Here is a 16,051-nt window from a genome sequence, read left to right on the forward strand (position 1 = left end):
AGAATCTAAAATAATTAGGGAAATTAAGCATAATATTTGTATAATTTAAGCGTGGGATACATTTTATGTAATACTTGCTGTTTTCCTAAAAAAATTAAATAAAAAATGAAGATTTTCTGTCCCTTAATCTATAAATTATCCCAAAAATTGTGTTATTTCTGAAGTTTTGTAGATTAAAGAAAGAAACATGGTTTGCATAAGGCTCATTGATTTTTTATTTATGTATTTATCATTATTTTATATATCTGGACGCCTTCTTCGATTAATTTCTTTTATGTATATTTCTGTATGTTTGTCTGCATGTTGAATTTGTCTGTGTTTATTTTCTATTTACTTCATTGTAATCCTCGCGTGTTTTTAATGGGCAGTAAACATTTTTATATATTTAAAATTGTATTGTATTTTAATTAATTTATCTAAATGCCAACCCACATTGTCTTTTTATTTATTTGAGAGAAACATGTGTGTGAGAGCTTGGATTAATGGAAACATTTCTTCGGGAATTAAATCTTTTATATTCACAAGAAAGAGAGATGACCTGTTAAGTCTTATTTCACTGATTGATCGATTGCTTCGGTTGCTTTTATGTACAAAGGAAATGAGAAGAAATTATCCAGTTCGTTAGTTTGAACCCTCTAATCTCATTAGTTGCACCTTTCAGATTAAAAAAGTACCCATGCAGCATCTTTGAGATCACGGACCTGTAAGGAGGACTTTTAGCCCTTCTTTACGAGGGGGATTTTGGGCCCCCTTCCCTTTAAAATGTCAATATTTCTACTAAATCCCATATTTTCGTTATTTTAGCGTTTCGCGTAGTTCTAATTAATAATTTTTAATTTAAAATTACCATTTAGCGGAATTTTTGCTTGAAATAATACCTCAAAGGCTCTACTACTAACAACTCACCGCAGCACAAAGCCGCCTGAGGCCATCACAGCTATGCATACTCCTCCTCTATCCGAATCTTTTCAAAGCCTCTCTCTTTACACCCTCCCTGGAAGTTCCCGTCCCCTTAAATCTTTCTTTATGACTTTGTCCCATCCCAAATGTGGACGACCTGCATTCCGTTTAGCCCTAGACGGTTGGTCGGAAAGGACAATCTTTCACAATCTGTCATCCTTTATCCGCAGAACGTGCCCTAGCAGTCTCAACCTTTCTCTCATTATAGCCCTAGAAAGTGGAAATGAAACACACTTTTCGTATGGCCTACTGTTTGAAATACGGTCAGTCAGTTGGGTACCCAAAGGCTCCTCACAGAAAAACAGTATAATCAATTGTAAAAGTGTGCAAAAAAATAATACTACCTCGCAGTATCGAACTCACAAATTATTAATCATTTTGAATAATTATCTATATCTGGAATGATTATTATTAATAAAAATAATTAATAATCCAATATTGAATTATCAGTTATTCCATTCAGTTACCATGAACTCTTCGTGGAATGTTTAAATACTTTGAATGTATCCTAAGAAACCCCCAAAAATTTAATTCATGTCGTTCATTCAGCCAAGTCCGTATCTTAGATACTACTTATTGTAAGTTATTAATGTTGATTCGTTCTATTCTTTTTTTGCACACAGTTGACATCCAGGTGAACACTATTTCTCCGTTATGTACTGCTCAAAGGGCTTTGAATGCCTCCTAAGAAATCCCCAGAGATTTCATTTCCACTCATTCATTCAGCAAAGTCTGTATCTTAGATACTACTTATTGTAAGTTACTGATGTTAATTCGTTCTATATCTTTTTTTTGCACACAATTGACATCATGGTGAACACTCCTTCTCCGTTATGCACTGCTCAAAGGGCTTTGAGTGCCTCCTGAGAAATCCACAGAGATTTCGTTTCCACTCGTTCATTCAGCAAAGTCTGTATCTTAGATACTACTTATTGTAAGTTACTGATGTTAATTCGTTCTATATCTGTTTCTGCAAACACTTGACATCAAGGTGAACACTCCTAGACTTCTTCTCCGTTATGCACTGCTCAGAGGGCTTTGAGTGCCTCCCGAGAAATCCCCAGAGATTTCATGTCCACTCATTCATTCAGCAAAGTCTGTATCTTAGGTACTACTTATTGTAAGTTACTGATGTTAATTCGTTCTATATCTGTTTTTGCAAACAGTTGACACCAAGGTGAACACTCCTAGACTACTTCTCCGTTATGCACTGCTCAGAGGGCTTTGAGTACCTCCTGAGAAATCCCCAAAGATTTCATTTCCACTCATTCATTCAGCAAAGTCTGTATCTTAGATACTACTTATTGTAAGTTACTGATGCTAATTCGTTCTATATCTTTTTTTGAACACAGTTGACATCAAGGTGAACACTCCTTCTCCGTTATGCACTGCTCAAAGGGCTTTGAGTGCCTCCTGAGAAATCCACAGAGATTTCGTTTCCACTCGTTCATTCAGCAAAGTCTGTATCTTAGATACTACTTATTGTAAGTTACTGATGTTAATTCGTTCTATATCTGTTTTTGAAAACAGTTGACATCAAGGTGAACACTCCTAGACTCCTTCTCCGTTATGCACTGCTCAGAGGGCTTTGAATGCCTCCTGAGAAATTCCCAGAGATTTCATTTCCACTCATTCATTCAGCAAAGTCTGTATCTTAGATACTACTTATTGTAAGTTACTGATGTTAATTCGTACTATATCTTTTTTTGCACACAGTTGACATCAAGGTGAACACTCCTTCTCCGTTATGCACTGCTCAAAAGGCTTTGAGTGCCACCTGAGAAATCTCCAGAGATTTCATTTCCACTCATTCATTCAGCAAAGTCTGTATCTTAGATACTACTTGATGATAATTCGTTCTATATCTTTTTTTGCACACAGTTGACATCAAGGTGAACACTCCTTCTTGGTTATGCACTGCTCAAAGAGCTTTGAGTGCCTGCTGAGAAATCCACAGAGATTTCATTTCCACTCGTTCATCCAGCAAAGTCTGTGTCTTAGATACTATTTATTGTAAGTTACTGATGTTAATTTGTTCTATATCTGTTTTTGCAAACAGTTGACATAAAGGTGAACACTCCTAGACTTCTTCTCCGTTATGCACTGCTCAGAGAGCTTTGAGTGTCTCCTTAGAAATCCCCAGAGATTTCATTTCCGCTCATTCATTCAGCAAAGTCTGTATCTTAGATACTACTTATTGTAAGTTACTGATGTTAATTGGTTCTATATCTGTTTTTGCAAACAGTTGACATCAAGGTGAACACTCCTAGACTTCTTGTCCGTTATGCACTGCTCAGAGGGCTTTGAGTGCCTCCTGAGAAATCCCCAGAGATTTCATTTCCACTCATTCATTCAGCTAAGTCTGTATCTTAGATACTACTTATTGTAAGCTACTGATGTTAATTCTTTCTATATCTGTTTTTGCAAACAGTTGACACCAAGGTGAACACTCCTAGATTCCTTCTCCGTTATTCACTGCTCAGAGGGCTTTGAGTGCCTCCTGAGAAATCCCCAGAGATTTCATTTCCACTCATTCATTCAGCAAAGTCTGTATCTTAGATGCTACTTATGTAAGTTACTGAGGTTAATTCGTTATATATTTTTTTTTTGCACACAGTTGACATCAAGGTGAACACTCCTTCTCCGTTATGCACTGCTCAAAGGGCTTTGAGTGCTTCCTGAGAAATCCACAGAGATTTCATTTCCACTCGTTCATTCAGCAAAGTCTGTACCTTAGATACTACTTATTGTAAGTTACTGATGTTAATTCGTTCTATATCTGTTTTTGCAAACAGTTGACATCAAGGCGGACACTTTTAGACTCCTTCTCCGTTATGCACTGCTCAGAGGGCTTTGAGTGCCTCCTGAGAAATCCCCAGAGATTTCATTTCCACTCATTCATTCAGCAAAGTCTGTATCTTAGATACTACTTATTGTAAGTTACTGATGTCAATTCGTTCTATATCTGTTTTGCAAACAGTTGACATCAAGATGAACACTCCTAGATTCCTTCTCCGTTATTCACTGCTCAGAGGGCTTTGAGTGCCTCCTGAGAAATCCCCAGAGATTTCATTTCCACTCATTCATTCAGCAAAGTCTGTATTTTAGATACTACCTATTGTAAGTTACTGATGTTAATTCGTTCTATATTTTTTTTTCGCACACAGTTGACATCAAGGTGAACACTCCTTCTCCGTTATGCACTGCTCAAAGGGCTTTAAGTGCCTCCTGAGAAATCCACATAGATTTCATTTCCACTCGTCAGCAAAGTCTGTATCTTAGATACTACTTATTGTAAGTTACTGATGTTAATTCGTTCTATATCTGTTTTTGCAAACAGTTGACATCAAGGTGAACACTTCATCTCCGTTATGCAGTGCTCAAAGCGCTTTGAGTGCCTCCTGAGGAATTCCTAGAGATTTCGTTTCCACTCGGTCACTCAGCAAAGTCTGTATCTTGTATACTATTTTTGTAAGCTACTGACATTAATTCGCTTTATCTCTTCTACCAGAAAGAGTCGAAACCCACATAAATGTAGCAAATATTGATTAAACTAAATAATTTTTTTCTAAATAACAGTTGACGCATCATAAAGCCCTCAGGGAATAAATAGAATTCCATTAGAAAAAAAATTAGTTCCACAAAAATCCTGCAATTTTATTTCTTGCTAGAAATATGTAATATAAAATTGTAACGCAAATATGTTAAAAATAGTCAAAATTTTACTAATAAGACAGTGAAAATTAAAAATAACTTTTTAATAATTTAAAAATAAAAATAAAAGTCCAAAAATTTCCGAATCGTATCCGGACACCTTTGTTAAAGAAAAATAACAACAAAGAACTAGCCTAAACAAGACACGAAGAAAAAAAAACAACCAAGAACTAGCCTAAACAAAACGGTACTTGTGCATTTTATGGTACATAACGCTATATACTGTACAAGGATTTAATATAAATTGTAACGCAAAATTGTAACGCAAATATGTTAAAAATAGTCAAAAATTTGCTAATAAGACAGTGAAAAATAAAAATAACTTTTTAATAATTTAAAAATAAAAATAAAAGTCCAAAAATTTCCGAATCGTATCCGGACACCTTTGTTAAAGAAAAATAACAACAAAGAACTAGCCTAAACAAGACACGAAGAAAAACAACAACCAAGAACTAGCCTAAACAAAACGGTACTTGTGCATTTTATGGTACATAACGCTATACACTGTACAAGGATTTAATATACATTGTAACGCAAAATTGTAACGCAAATATGTTAAAAAATAGTCAAAAATTTGCTAATAAGACAGTGAAAAATAAAAATAACTTTTTAATAATTTAAAAATAAAAATAAAAGTCCAAAAATATCCGAATCGTATGCGGACACCCTTGTTAAAGAAAAATAACAACAAAGAACTAGCCTAAACAAGACACGAAGAAAAACAACAACCAAGAACTAGCCTAAACACAACGGTACTTGTGCATTTTATGGTACATAACGCTATATACTGTACAAGGATTTAATATACATATATATTAAATACGTAACCTTTCCTAACCGAGGTATCTCCCCCCCTAAACCCCCGAAAACAATAGTTTAAATACTGTAAACGCAATGAGAAATTACGCTTTGCAATCAGTTTATATAGCAAATACCCGTTTGACGGGTTTTCATGTCTGGTTTCCTTGTGTAGTCTATAGCGCTGTGTTATATATAATGCACCAATACCGGTTAGGTTACGTATCTAAAATATGCTATGCTTTACCCCCACTCCCCCTAATGTGCAAATATATAGCCCAAATTTATTTCTATACTCTTACATATTCATCCTATTTTATTATATTTCATTAGCATTAACCAAACTTGACTTCTTTCGTGTGTACCATATAATGTACAAGTACCAACAAACCATAAAGAAAAACCCAACAAAGGCCTTTTATGCAAACGTGTTTCCTTTTGTTTTTTGATGTAGTGTTTGGGGTGTCTTTCTTTACATGTAGTAGGCCATTTTTTTTGTATTGATAATAGCTTCAGGAATCCGGATGTGAACCCGAAATATTCGGATTTTTATTACTATTTTTGGATAAAATTTTTTTCCTCTGCTTTATGGAAATGTGCTGCCTATTTTAATACATTTTCATTACAATTGTAAACATATCGTATATTTTCCAAAAGTTACCAAGATTCGTATTCCTTATACATTTTGTTCGTGGATTGAGGAAAAGGGAATCTCTGCCCCCTCTCCTTTCTACCTAATGAATCCCGTGAGCAAAACAGATACATACTGCTCTTTTCAGTTATTGACTTAGATTGGTTGCATCTCCTCTGTCGCGAACAGGTGACACCTACATAATGGAGTTTATATTGATTAAATTGAATAGAATCTTTTCCTCTTTTAAATAGCAGATGAAGCGTAACTAATATATTCCTCAAAGGTGAAAAATCGATTGTTATTTGTATCTTTTGTGCTCCATTAGTAGGAAAATCAGGAACATTTGATATCGATACCTATTCAAATAACAAAACGGAAATGAAATGGCAAGAACTAATTGAGTCAATGCCAATCAAAAAAAGAAAAGATGATAAACATTTCTGTGTAATCATTACGTTCCCTGTTAAATGTTAATAAAGAATGGTTGATGCAGGTAAAAATTCATGCAAAAACGCACGTCTTACGCAAAATTGACCTGTTGAATTGTAGACATGTATGGGTCACAACATGCGAAGTTGTTCACTGTATTGTAACCTATAGCGCACAAAGATGCAGTATATATAGAATTACGACTTTCTAGTGTTGCAATATTACCCTCAGCAAAATGTTGACACATCTCTATGATCCGCGAAAATTTTGCAGTGTTGTATATTTTTGTCTACCAGGAGGGATGAAGATAGGGGCATAATTCCTGGGACAGGGGAGCAATTGCCCCTGGATTATGAAAATTATCTCTTATTTGGCATTTCCGTTGTAAAATATGAAAAAAGTCGGCCCTCCTAGGTGTGAAAAATACTGCTCTTTATATCGTCGTTAGTATAGTCCTTCTAATGAATTTGCGGCCTTTACGTTCCTTCCGGTTTTTCTGGTAGATAAACAGGTCATTACACTTGGTCATTACACTCTTTGTCAAGAGGATTTGCGTAATTTCAAAAGTTCAGTGTCTTTTTTTAGTGGTAAACCAGAAAACCGATGACTCTTTTTACCCGCCAATTATTTTTGTATATATTCAGATTTCATATTTGATTCTCCATCAGTTTTGAATAGTTTATATTCGAGATAGCATTACAGACATTTTTTGTAGAAAGCATTTACATAGAAAAAATGGATAATTATAAGCAATTCTTGGTGAGTAAAAAAATATTCTCATTATTATATTAAAAAGAAATTGTCGTGTCATTAAGGAAGAAATTCTTTCCTTACACTAGAACTAAGGGTGATTATATACTTAGAAGCCTGTTTTTAGGAGGTGAAAAAACTTCTAATTATCTTATAGGTTGAAATTTACGGTGTGATTTTTTTTTATCGGGATCAATGGGTATTTTAGATGTTTTTTGAAAATGGTGAGCATTTGTCGATAAGTAATGTGTGATTTGAATAAATTATGTATTTTTTCCTTTATTGATTGTTACAAAAGCTTCCTTTTTATTAATATAAATGACCCTTTTTTTTAGGGGTGTTTTTGAAAATAATTCCAGGCCATTCTGCAAAAAAAAAAAAATTGTATTTTCATTAATTTAAGGAAGAAATTATTTCCTTAAACATTTTGGTTACCACTTTTAAAAATGTATTAATTGTTACAAAAGCTTCCTTTTTTTTTATCAATATCAGTGGCTTTTTTTTTTTTTATTTTTTTTTCTTAAAATAATTACAGGCCATTCGGCCTTTAAGGTGTTATTTTTTTTAAATATCAGCGGCCTTTTTAGGGAATTTTTTTGAAAAAAGTTCTTATAGTTAGAGCGTTTTTTTTTGTGTATAATAATATTTTGTTTATATTAGTATATTAATTTTTACTAAAGCTTCCTTTTTATTAAAGTGTGATTTTTTTTTTATCAATATAAGTGTTGTTTTTTTTTTAGGGATGTTTTTTTAAAATTTTGACAGGCCCTTAGGGGTTTAATAATCTCGTAAATAATTATTTGGCGGTCAAAACCCTCACCCCCCCCCCTCCCAGGTCATCAAAAAATGATAGTTTTAAATTAATCACCAAATTAAAACATAACCACTTTTTATTCTAGATCCTTTTTATTTTAAGTAAAGGATTATATATGATGAGGGGGGTGGGGTGAATTAGACATGAGCATTAACATTTACACTTCTTGAATTTCTATTTATGTCTACATTTGATTGAAATCTGATAGTTTTACTTGACTGTCACATGCAATTCTTCTCCATATTGTTTAATAAGGAACGCAAATACTGCTTTTTAAGTTTGAATTTACAAATACAGTCACGGAAGCATGCACGTAGGAGGGGGGGAGCCAGGAGCAGTTTATAAAAGGTCCTCCATCTCGCGATCAAAAACCCAGCTTTTGAAATCAAGATGTTTTTTTAAACGACTTCAGATGTATAACATAAACTGAATTATGTTACAGAAAACCCAAATGTATTTTTGCTACATGCTCAATTTTTGTCTTTTTTTTTAAATGAAGAAGAGAAGTGCAAGAATCCCCCTTCTGAGAAGAAAGCGAGATATGGCGAACAGTAATTAATAACAACCTCAAGGGCTTCCTTTATCCCAGTCGCTTGGACAGTTACACGCTTTCTTAACCCGCCTTTAAGCACCCAACAGATAACGGTAGCAAAATCGAAACAATATGTGTTTTACCGGTAAACGTTCATGACGATTTAATGAGAATGGATTCAATGATACACGGTATAAGCTAATAATTTCGACCTCGAACCCTGTACAAATTAGTAAAGGAAGGAAGGTATAGACTTACATCCAGACTTTTTAAGTATATACTTAGTTTTTTCTATCCCTATTTTCAAAAATAAGGCAAAATTTTCTCAGGCGCATAGCTTTTGATGAGTTAAAAAAAACTTAAAATTTGTTTATAATATTTTTAATTGTATTTATTTAACAAAATTTTCAATATATATATATATAAAGTTTGTATTTTATGAATTTTCTATAAAAAAAAAAAAAAACTACAATTTTGAATAATAAAAAATAAAAGGAATTTTGAGAAATAAAATTTTAAACAAAAAAAACGATTGGGTAGTTAAAGACTGTAAAGTCCCCATTAAAATGATATGCTTACGCTACAAGCATTTTCATTGTATCATATGACCCTATTGCGTTGACTTTTAAATGGATTTCATGTGACAGTAATAAGGTTTTAGTAATCACCGATTACGGATTTCACATACGAATAAAATATTATTTTGAAGCAACTCGGGCAATGATTCTCGTTTTTCAAAGGTTCGAGAAGAGAATTTGAGACTGACCAATTACAACTGTGTTTTGTAGGTCGAGCCCCCCGCACCTCTGAATGGGTATCATGCGTCCTCCCGGAGAGGACGCTCCTGATTCACAAGAGTTCCCCCCGGGAGGAGTTTGGGGAGGGGGCAGAGGGCTCAATCACTGACCCTCCGGCATTTCTATGGTGGATATGGATGGAGAAAAAAGTTCTTTCCTCTTACAAAAACATTTATTGAGCCCAGGTTAAAAAAATCCGTTGGTAAAACGCAGAGGAAAATATGGATTATTGAGAAAGTAACAATACCAGCAACCGTTGACATGGAGTTCGTATCCTTTAACTGAAACCGAGGAGCAAGTGTTCGTACAGCATACTGCGTCAGTTGAACAATGGTCAAGTTTCATTAACAGTTATGATTAAGAGGTTAAAAGAATATACTTTTAATAAAATTTTTCGTTTTTATTTAAAAAAAAAAAAATTTTGGAATAAATCCATTTATTTTTTCTATAATTATAGTTTTCGAAAGTTTACTTATAATAGTAATACTACATTGCCACGACAAAAAAATATATATTTTTTAACATTTTAAGTTGACATTATGAAAGACATATGGCAATGTAACTTTTTTTTCTTCTTCTTTTAATTGTTCAGGAGATGATGGTGGGACAATGAATATGATAAATTGAAAAAGTTTATTAACTATAAAAAAATTATTAATTTACATAAAAATTAAACTTTTTTTCTGAAGATTAAAAAAAAATAACTAACAGTGGCACCATTGACTGATGAAGCAGGTATATTTACAGTACCAATTCTATCACCACCCGCCGAGTTCAAGGATGACCCTACACTGGTTCTAGAGACTACGGAGTAGCATGAGGGATTCCTTAATGATATTTTTGGGGAAATGACCAGCCTGGAGGACTTAAGCTGTGATATTGACATGCTTGAGGACCCAGAGTGGGCGGATAGTTTCATGTGTGAGTATTTAAATCATGCTACAAGTAAATTTGAACCGGGTCCTCATAATAAAATTCTATCAGAGGACAATAAAGGCTGGCTCGATCAATTGTCCCCAAACACCTTGGAACATGTACTAGGAGACCTCATGTCACATCCCCCCACTGGGATCGAACAGACTGGGAGTGGTGTTATTTAAAAGTCCCTTTCACCCTCCTCCACCATTCCACCGAAAAGTAGTAGTAGTAATACAACAGCAGCTCAGTCGTCCGGGGACATTTTTAATGACAAATTTACAAGTAGAGAATTTAGTCCAGAACAAACAGGGACAGGACATGAAAATAGTGCTACGTCCCCGGAATTGCCTGATTTTTATCTGTTAGAATCTGCTCTAAGCCATTTGCAAACGTACAGGGTAGATTTTAGCTCCCATGAGGAAAACGCGAGCATTATTTTAACTGACCCCGTGAAAAATCTCCATAGTTATATCGACAGAATTCGAGCACTTATTGATATTCAGATCCAGACATTGGGGTGTCGAGGGGGAATTAAAGCATCGGAGAACCAAGAAGTTTATCTACAAAAGGGGACATCTGGGGACATTTTTTATTTTCATTTTTCGACAGCTAACCAGACTTTCTACCCAGGTCTAAACGAATTTGAAGACAATTTTTTCAACTGGGTGAATAAACTAATTTCAACTTTGGATACATTTAGCGAGAGCGGATGTGGTTCCACAATTTTATACAGAGATCGATTGGATCTGAATCTCGGTAGATTTAAAAAAAACTGTAGATTAAGATGTGCGGGCCATCTAAAAATAAAATTACACCCAGATTTGTCGGCTACAGGAGGGGTTCAGGGTTTGTATTTTGACACAGGACCGCAATGCCTTAAATATGCATTTTTATCAGCGGCCAATAAGACATTAAAAAGTTAGTCATCAATGAAACATATTGACCAACTGGCACTAACGGTTGTAAAAAATGGCAATAAAGTAATGTTTTTGTTTTGATAGGTACAATATCGAGTTTCATTAAAATAAATAGCAATAGTTTAATAATAAATTTAAATTCTGGGTGGGGGAGTAGGTGTTCTACAGTTTGAAATAGAATTCGTAGATGGGGGGAAAAAACCAAATAGAAAAGAAGTTTTGTACTCAGTGAGGACACCGATAGTGGAAAATGTTAAAAATTTTGTATGGGTTATTTACCAGCCTCCCAAAGATGTAAATTCTTATGGTCATTTTTTCCCCGTTACTGCGATAAGTCGACTCCTCTCTCAAGGCATTCATAAAGGAGAATGCTTCTATTGCCCCATGTGCCTTTCCTCATTTAGATCCGAGCGAACTTTATCAGATCACTTGGGACATTGCAAAATTCATTGAGATAAGAGAATTGAAAGGCCGTCAGAAGGCAGATACTTTACAATTTAAAAATTTTCTAAATTCTCTTCTTCAATCTGATCAAAAGTCTTTAGACTGTGAAACAATACTGTTTTATGTATCAGACCCATCAAGGCCAAATATAGTCAAGGGCCACAAACTAGTTGCGTGTTCCTACGCACATGCCCGTCGCGAAGCCAACAATAAAATGCTCTTGGAAGAGTTTTTTTAACTATGGACGAGGAGGGTAGTATGGAAAAGCTATTGGTTTCTTTAATAAAAATGGCAAACAGGTCAATTTCACGATTACGTCATATTAATTATCCAATGACATGGTAAGATAAAGAGCAACTGTCGCTGGATCAGGGGCCTCTATTCTGTGTGTGTTTTGATGACCGTGATCCAAATGACGAGCTGCAGGACCAAAACCATAGTAGTGAATATTAGTCAAATCGGCTAATTAGCGTTCGTGTGAAGTCTAATAAATTGTGTAATTTAAAAATGAAACAAATACGTGTTCTCCAGTTGTATATGCATAACTCTAACGATTATCTGAATTTTTTGCGCCCAGATTTGGCAGATCTACATATACATGTACAAGTTGATGATGATGATGATGATGATGATGCCGGTATGATGGACATCCTTAACTAAAAAATCCTAACTCACTCCACGGGCAAGTTTATTGTGTTAGAATGTGTGTTGGCATTTGTTGAAGTCGGCGTTGAGTAAATGGCTAAAATTCGCTTTTTATAGTTTTCTAGTTTTTCTCCCAAATCATTGAGTAAATTAATTCAAGTGCAGAAAAATGATGAAGGCAGCAACGCTTTCCAACTTCTCGAGCAACGATTTTCAAATGACTTATATGATTTGTTAACGGTCAAGGGTATCTATCCTTCTGATTATTATTGGTCCATGTTTAGAGTCGCCGAGGAAGATATTCCGTGGAGTGAATTTTTTTACTACAGTTTTCACGATCTGGGGTTCAACCTCGAGGAATGCAGTATTTCTAAAAAAGTTTGGGAAACGGGGAAGCGTAAATATGGATTTTAATGCCTCAAGCTATATTTGTCTAGTGACGTCTTAACTTTTTTATGAACTATGAGTAAAAATATAGATAAAATCTATGATGAGTTTAATATTGAGTTGTGGTATTATTATTCTTCGCCTCATCTAGTGATGGACCTCATCCTGAAAATTAGTGGGGAAAAATCGGGCTGATAACCGACATCGATCAGCACCTGTTCATCAAGAGGTCAATGAGGGGTGGATACGTTTTTCACGGAGATCGTATCTTGGAAACTGATCTAACTGGAGAGAGGACGGGGACAAAATTAGATGCAGTTTTCCTTGATATGATTTCTCTCTACCCCTCGGCCATATCTCATTATGCACTACCCTGCAATGACTATAAATGGCTCAATGACCCTCAAGCTCCCCATTTCCCCAACATTGGCGACGACAGTGTTGAGGAGAATGGACCGGTTGGATGGTTTTTTGAAATTGATGGAGAGATACCAGTCGAGCTTCACGATTCAGTAAAGGATTTTGTTTTCCCGTGTATCAATAGACCTGTGACTAGGGACTCTTTGAGCCCCCGCAATAGACGTTTGGTCGAGGTGGACGGATTGCATTGGTCACCTTCAAAACAAAAACTTATTTCTGACCTTCTGCCGAAAAAACATATTGTTGTACATCATGTGGCTTTAAAATGGATGTGCAACAACGGTTTCAACGTCACAAAGGTTCATAGAGCCCTCCAGTTTAGTCAAAAGCCCTATCTGAAAACGTTTGTTGACACTTTTGTCAAGAAACGTTCTGAAGCGCACACAAAGGCCGAAAAAGAAATTTATAAGCTCATTTTAAATTCGGCTTTTGGTAAAATGTGCGAGTGTTCGCAATAGGAATCGTTGTGACGTCGTGACCGATCCTAAACAATGTGATCGAATTATTGCCGATCCAAATTACACTTCCTTCATAATCATTGGCCCGGACATGGTACTATTGAATAGAAAAAAAAGAACCATTTTCCTGAATAAAAATATTGCTGCAGGCAGTGCGATCTTGGAGATCTCTAAAAAGCTCATGTTGGAATTCTACTACAATGTGGCTAGGGTACAGTGGCCGGAGAAGGGGCAAGTAGAGATCTGCTACGATGACACAGAATCTCTACTGCTAAAAGTAAAAACCCCAAACCTAATTGATGATTTGGCGCACGGTGAAATCATCAGCTCGCGGATGGACTACACCAATTGGAGTGGGCTTTACCCATAGCTAGTGAAACATCGGGTGCCAAATCAGCTTTTATTGTTAAAATCAGAAACGGGAAGCGACATGATTTCCCGTGGTATGTTTGTAAGTCCGAAGGTGTGCCTTATACAGACACACGACGAGGAAATAAAAAAACGTTGCAAAGGAGTACCCACGCGCTATGTGGATATCTAAAAAGCGAATTTTATTCGCGTACTCAATGTCGTCTTCAACATATCTCCACATAAATTCCAAAACAAGAAACTTTTCCGATGATTTAGGAATGATTTTGTAGGAAAAGCTGTCTATCACCCATGCATCATCCACTGTTCCATTTCTTTGAAGACGTGCCATTGCTGGTAGCACATACTTCAGATCGTAGATAGAGTTATGTATAAAAACCAGAAGAAAGAGTTCCTGTTTAATTTTTAAATTACATGAATTGTTAGCCCACCCCGAAAGTTAATTTTTCCCGTTGAATTGGGATCAATAAGGTGATTATGATCCTGGACAGTGTCTTTTGGGGCAAGAGCACCACCACAAATCCAACAAATTTTACCCTTTTCTAGTGCCAGTTGCTCCTTATCTGATAATGACATTGGGTAGTTGGTGTGACGCAATCGTGAAATTGCACCGTTCGCTGTTTTTATTAAACTCACCAATAACTTCTCCATGCTACCCTCCTCATCCATAGCAAAAAAAACTCTTCCACTCGCATTTTATTGTTGGAATCGCGACGGGCATGCACTTAGGAACACGCAACTAGTTTGTGTTCCTTGACTATATTTGGCCTTGATGGGTCCGATACCTCCACCAGTCTTGATTCACAGTCTAAAGATACTTTATCAACCTGTAGCAGGGAATTTTGGAAGTTTTTAAATTGTAAAGTATCTTTGCCTTCTGCCGGCTTTTCTATTCTTTGATTGCCATGAATTTTACAATATCTCATGTGATCCGTGAATGTTTGTTCATTTCTAAATGGGGAAAGGCACATGGGGCAATAGAGAAGATCCCCTTTCTGAACGCCTTGGGATAAGAGTCGACTTATTGCTGTAATGGGGAAAAAATGACCATAGGAATTTACATCTTTGAGAGGCTCATAAATAATCCAAACCCAATTTTTAACATTATCTACCGACGGTGTCCTAACTGAGTATAAAATCCCTTTTTTATTCGGTTTCTTTCCCCCATTTACAAATTCTGTGTCATACTGGAGAACAACCACTCCCAACCCGAGATTTTCGTTTGCTTTTTCAAATATGGTTATTTCTTTTAAGGACACCGGATACTTCCCCTCTAAACAGTCAAATTTTACTTTAGGGAAATTTTCTCCACCGTTACGTGGAAGTCTGTCAAGATTTTTCATTTTTGACTCATCTTTCAAAGTTTTATGGGCTGCTGCTAAAAATGCATATTTAAAGCATTGCAGCCCCGTTTCAAACTTGAAACTCTGAACCCCTTTGGTCAGTCGAAAAATCTGGCTGGCATTTTATTTGTCGACTACTACCCGCCCCTCTTAAAATAAAGCTTTTTTAAATCTACTGAGATTCAGATTCATGTGTTCAATGTATAAAATTGTGGACCCACTTCCCCTCTCGTTAAATGTGTCCAAAGTTGATGTTAATTTATTAACCCAATTAAAAAAGTTACCCTCAAATTCATTTAGACCAAGGTAAAAAGTTTGATTGCCAGTTGAAAAATGAAAATAAAAAATGTCCCCAGATGTCCCTTTTTGTAAATAAACTTTTTGATTTACCGATGCTTTAATCCCCCCCTGACCCCCCCCCCCATTTCTGAATCTGAATCTCAGTAAGTGCTCGAAGTCAGTCGATGTAGGTATGAAGAACATTTACAGGGTAAATTGACAACCCCGTAAACAAGGTTTTCATCGGGGGGATTAAAATCTACCCTTTGTGTTTGTCAGTGACCTAGAGCAGATTCCAACAAATAAAATTCACGTAGTTCCGGGGATGTGACACTATTTTCATGTCCTGCACCTATTTGCACAGGACCCAATTCACTAATAGTAAAGTCATCGTCAAAAATGTCCCCGGAAACATTAGATCCAAAACTTTGCATAAGGCTGTT

The 16,051-nt window shown here is 35.6% G+C and overlaps 1 protein-coding gene across 1 annotated transcript in view; it reads left to right on the forward strand.

Annotated features, from left to right (window-relative positions):
* LOC148951682 (rap1 GTPase-activating protein 1-like) overlaps window positions 1–12,367 on the forward strand; it is a 166,674-nt gene extending 154,307 nt beyond the window's left edge. The window contains exon 9 of the mRNA XM_089091185.1: window positions 12,285–12,367. Coding sequence (XP_088947311.1) covers window positions 12,285–12,367 — 83 coding nt within the window. The remainder of the gene's footprint in view (window positions 1–12,284) is intronic.
* The last annotated feature ends 3,684 nt before the right edge of the window (window positions 12,368–16,051 follow it).

This window comes from Artemia sp. Qi Xiang Cuo, chromosome 6 (assembly GCF_049724085.1).
Source record: "Artemia sp. Qi Xiang Cuo chromosome 6, ASM4972408v1, whole genome shotgun sequence".
Classification (NCBI taxonomy): Eukaryota; Metazoa; Arthropoda; class Branchiopoda; order Anostraca; family Artemiidae; genus Artemia; species Artemia sp. Qi Xiang Cuo.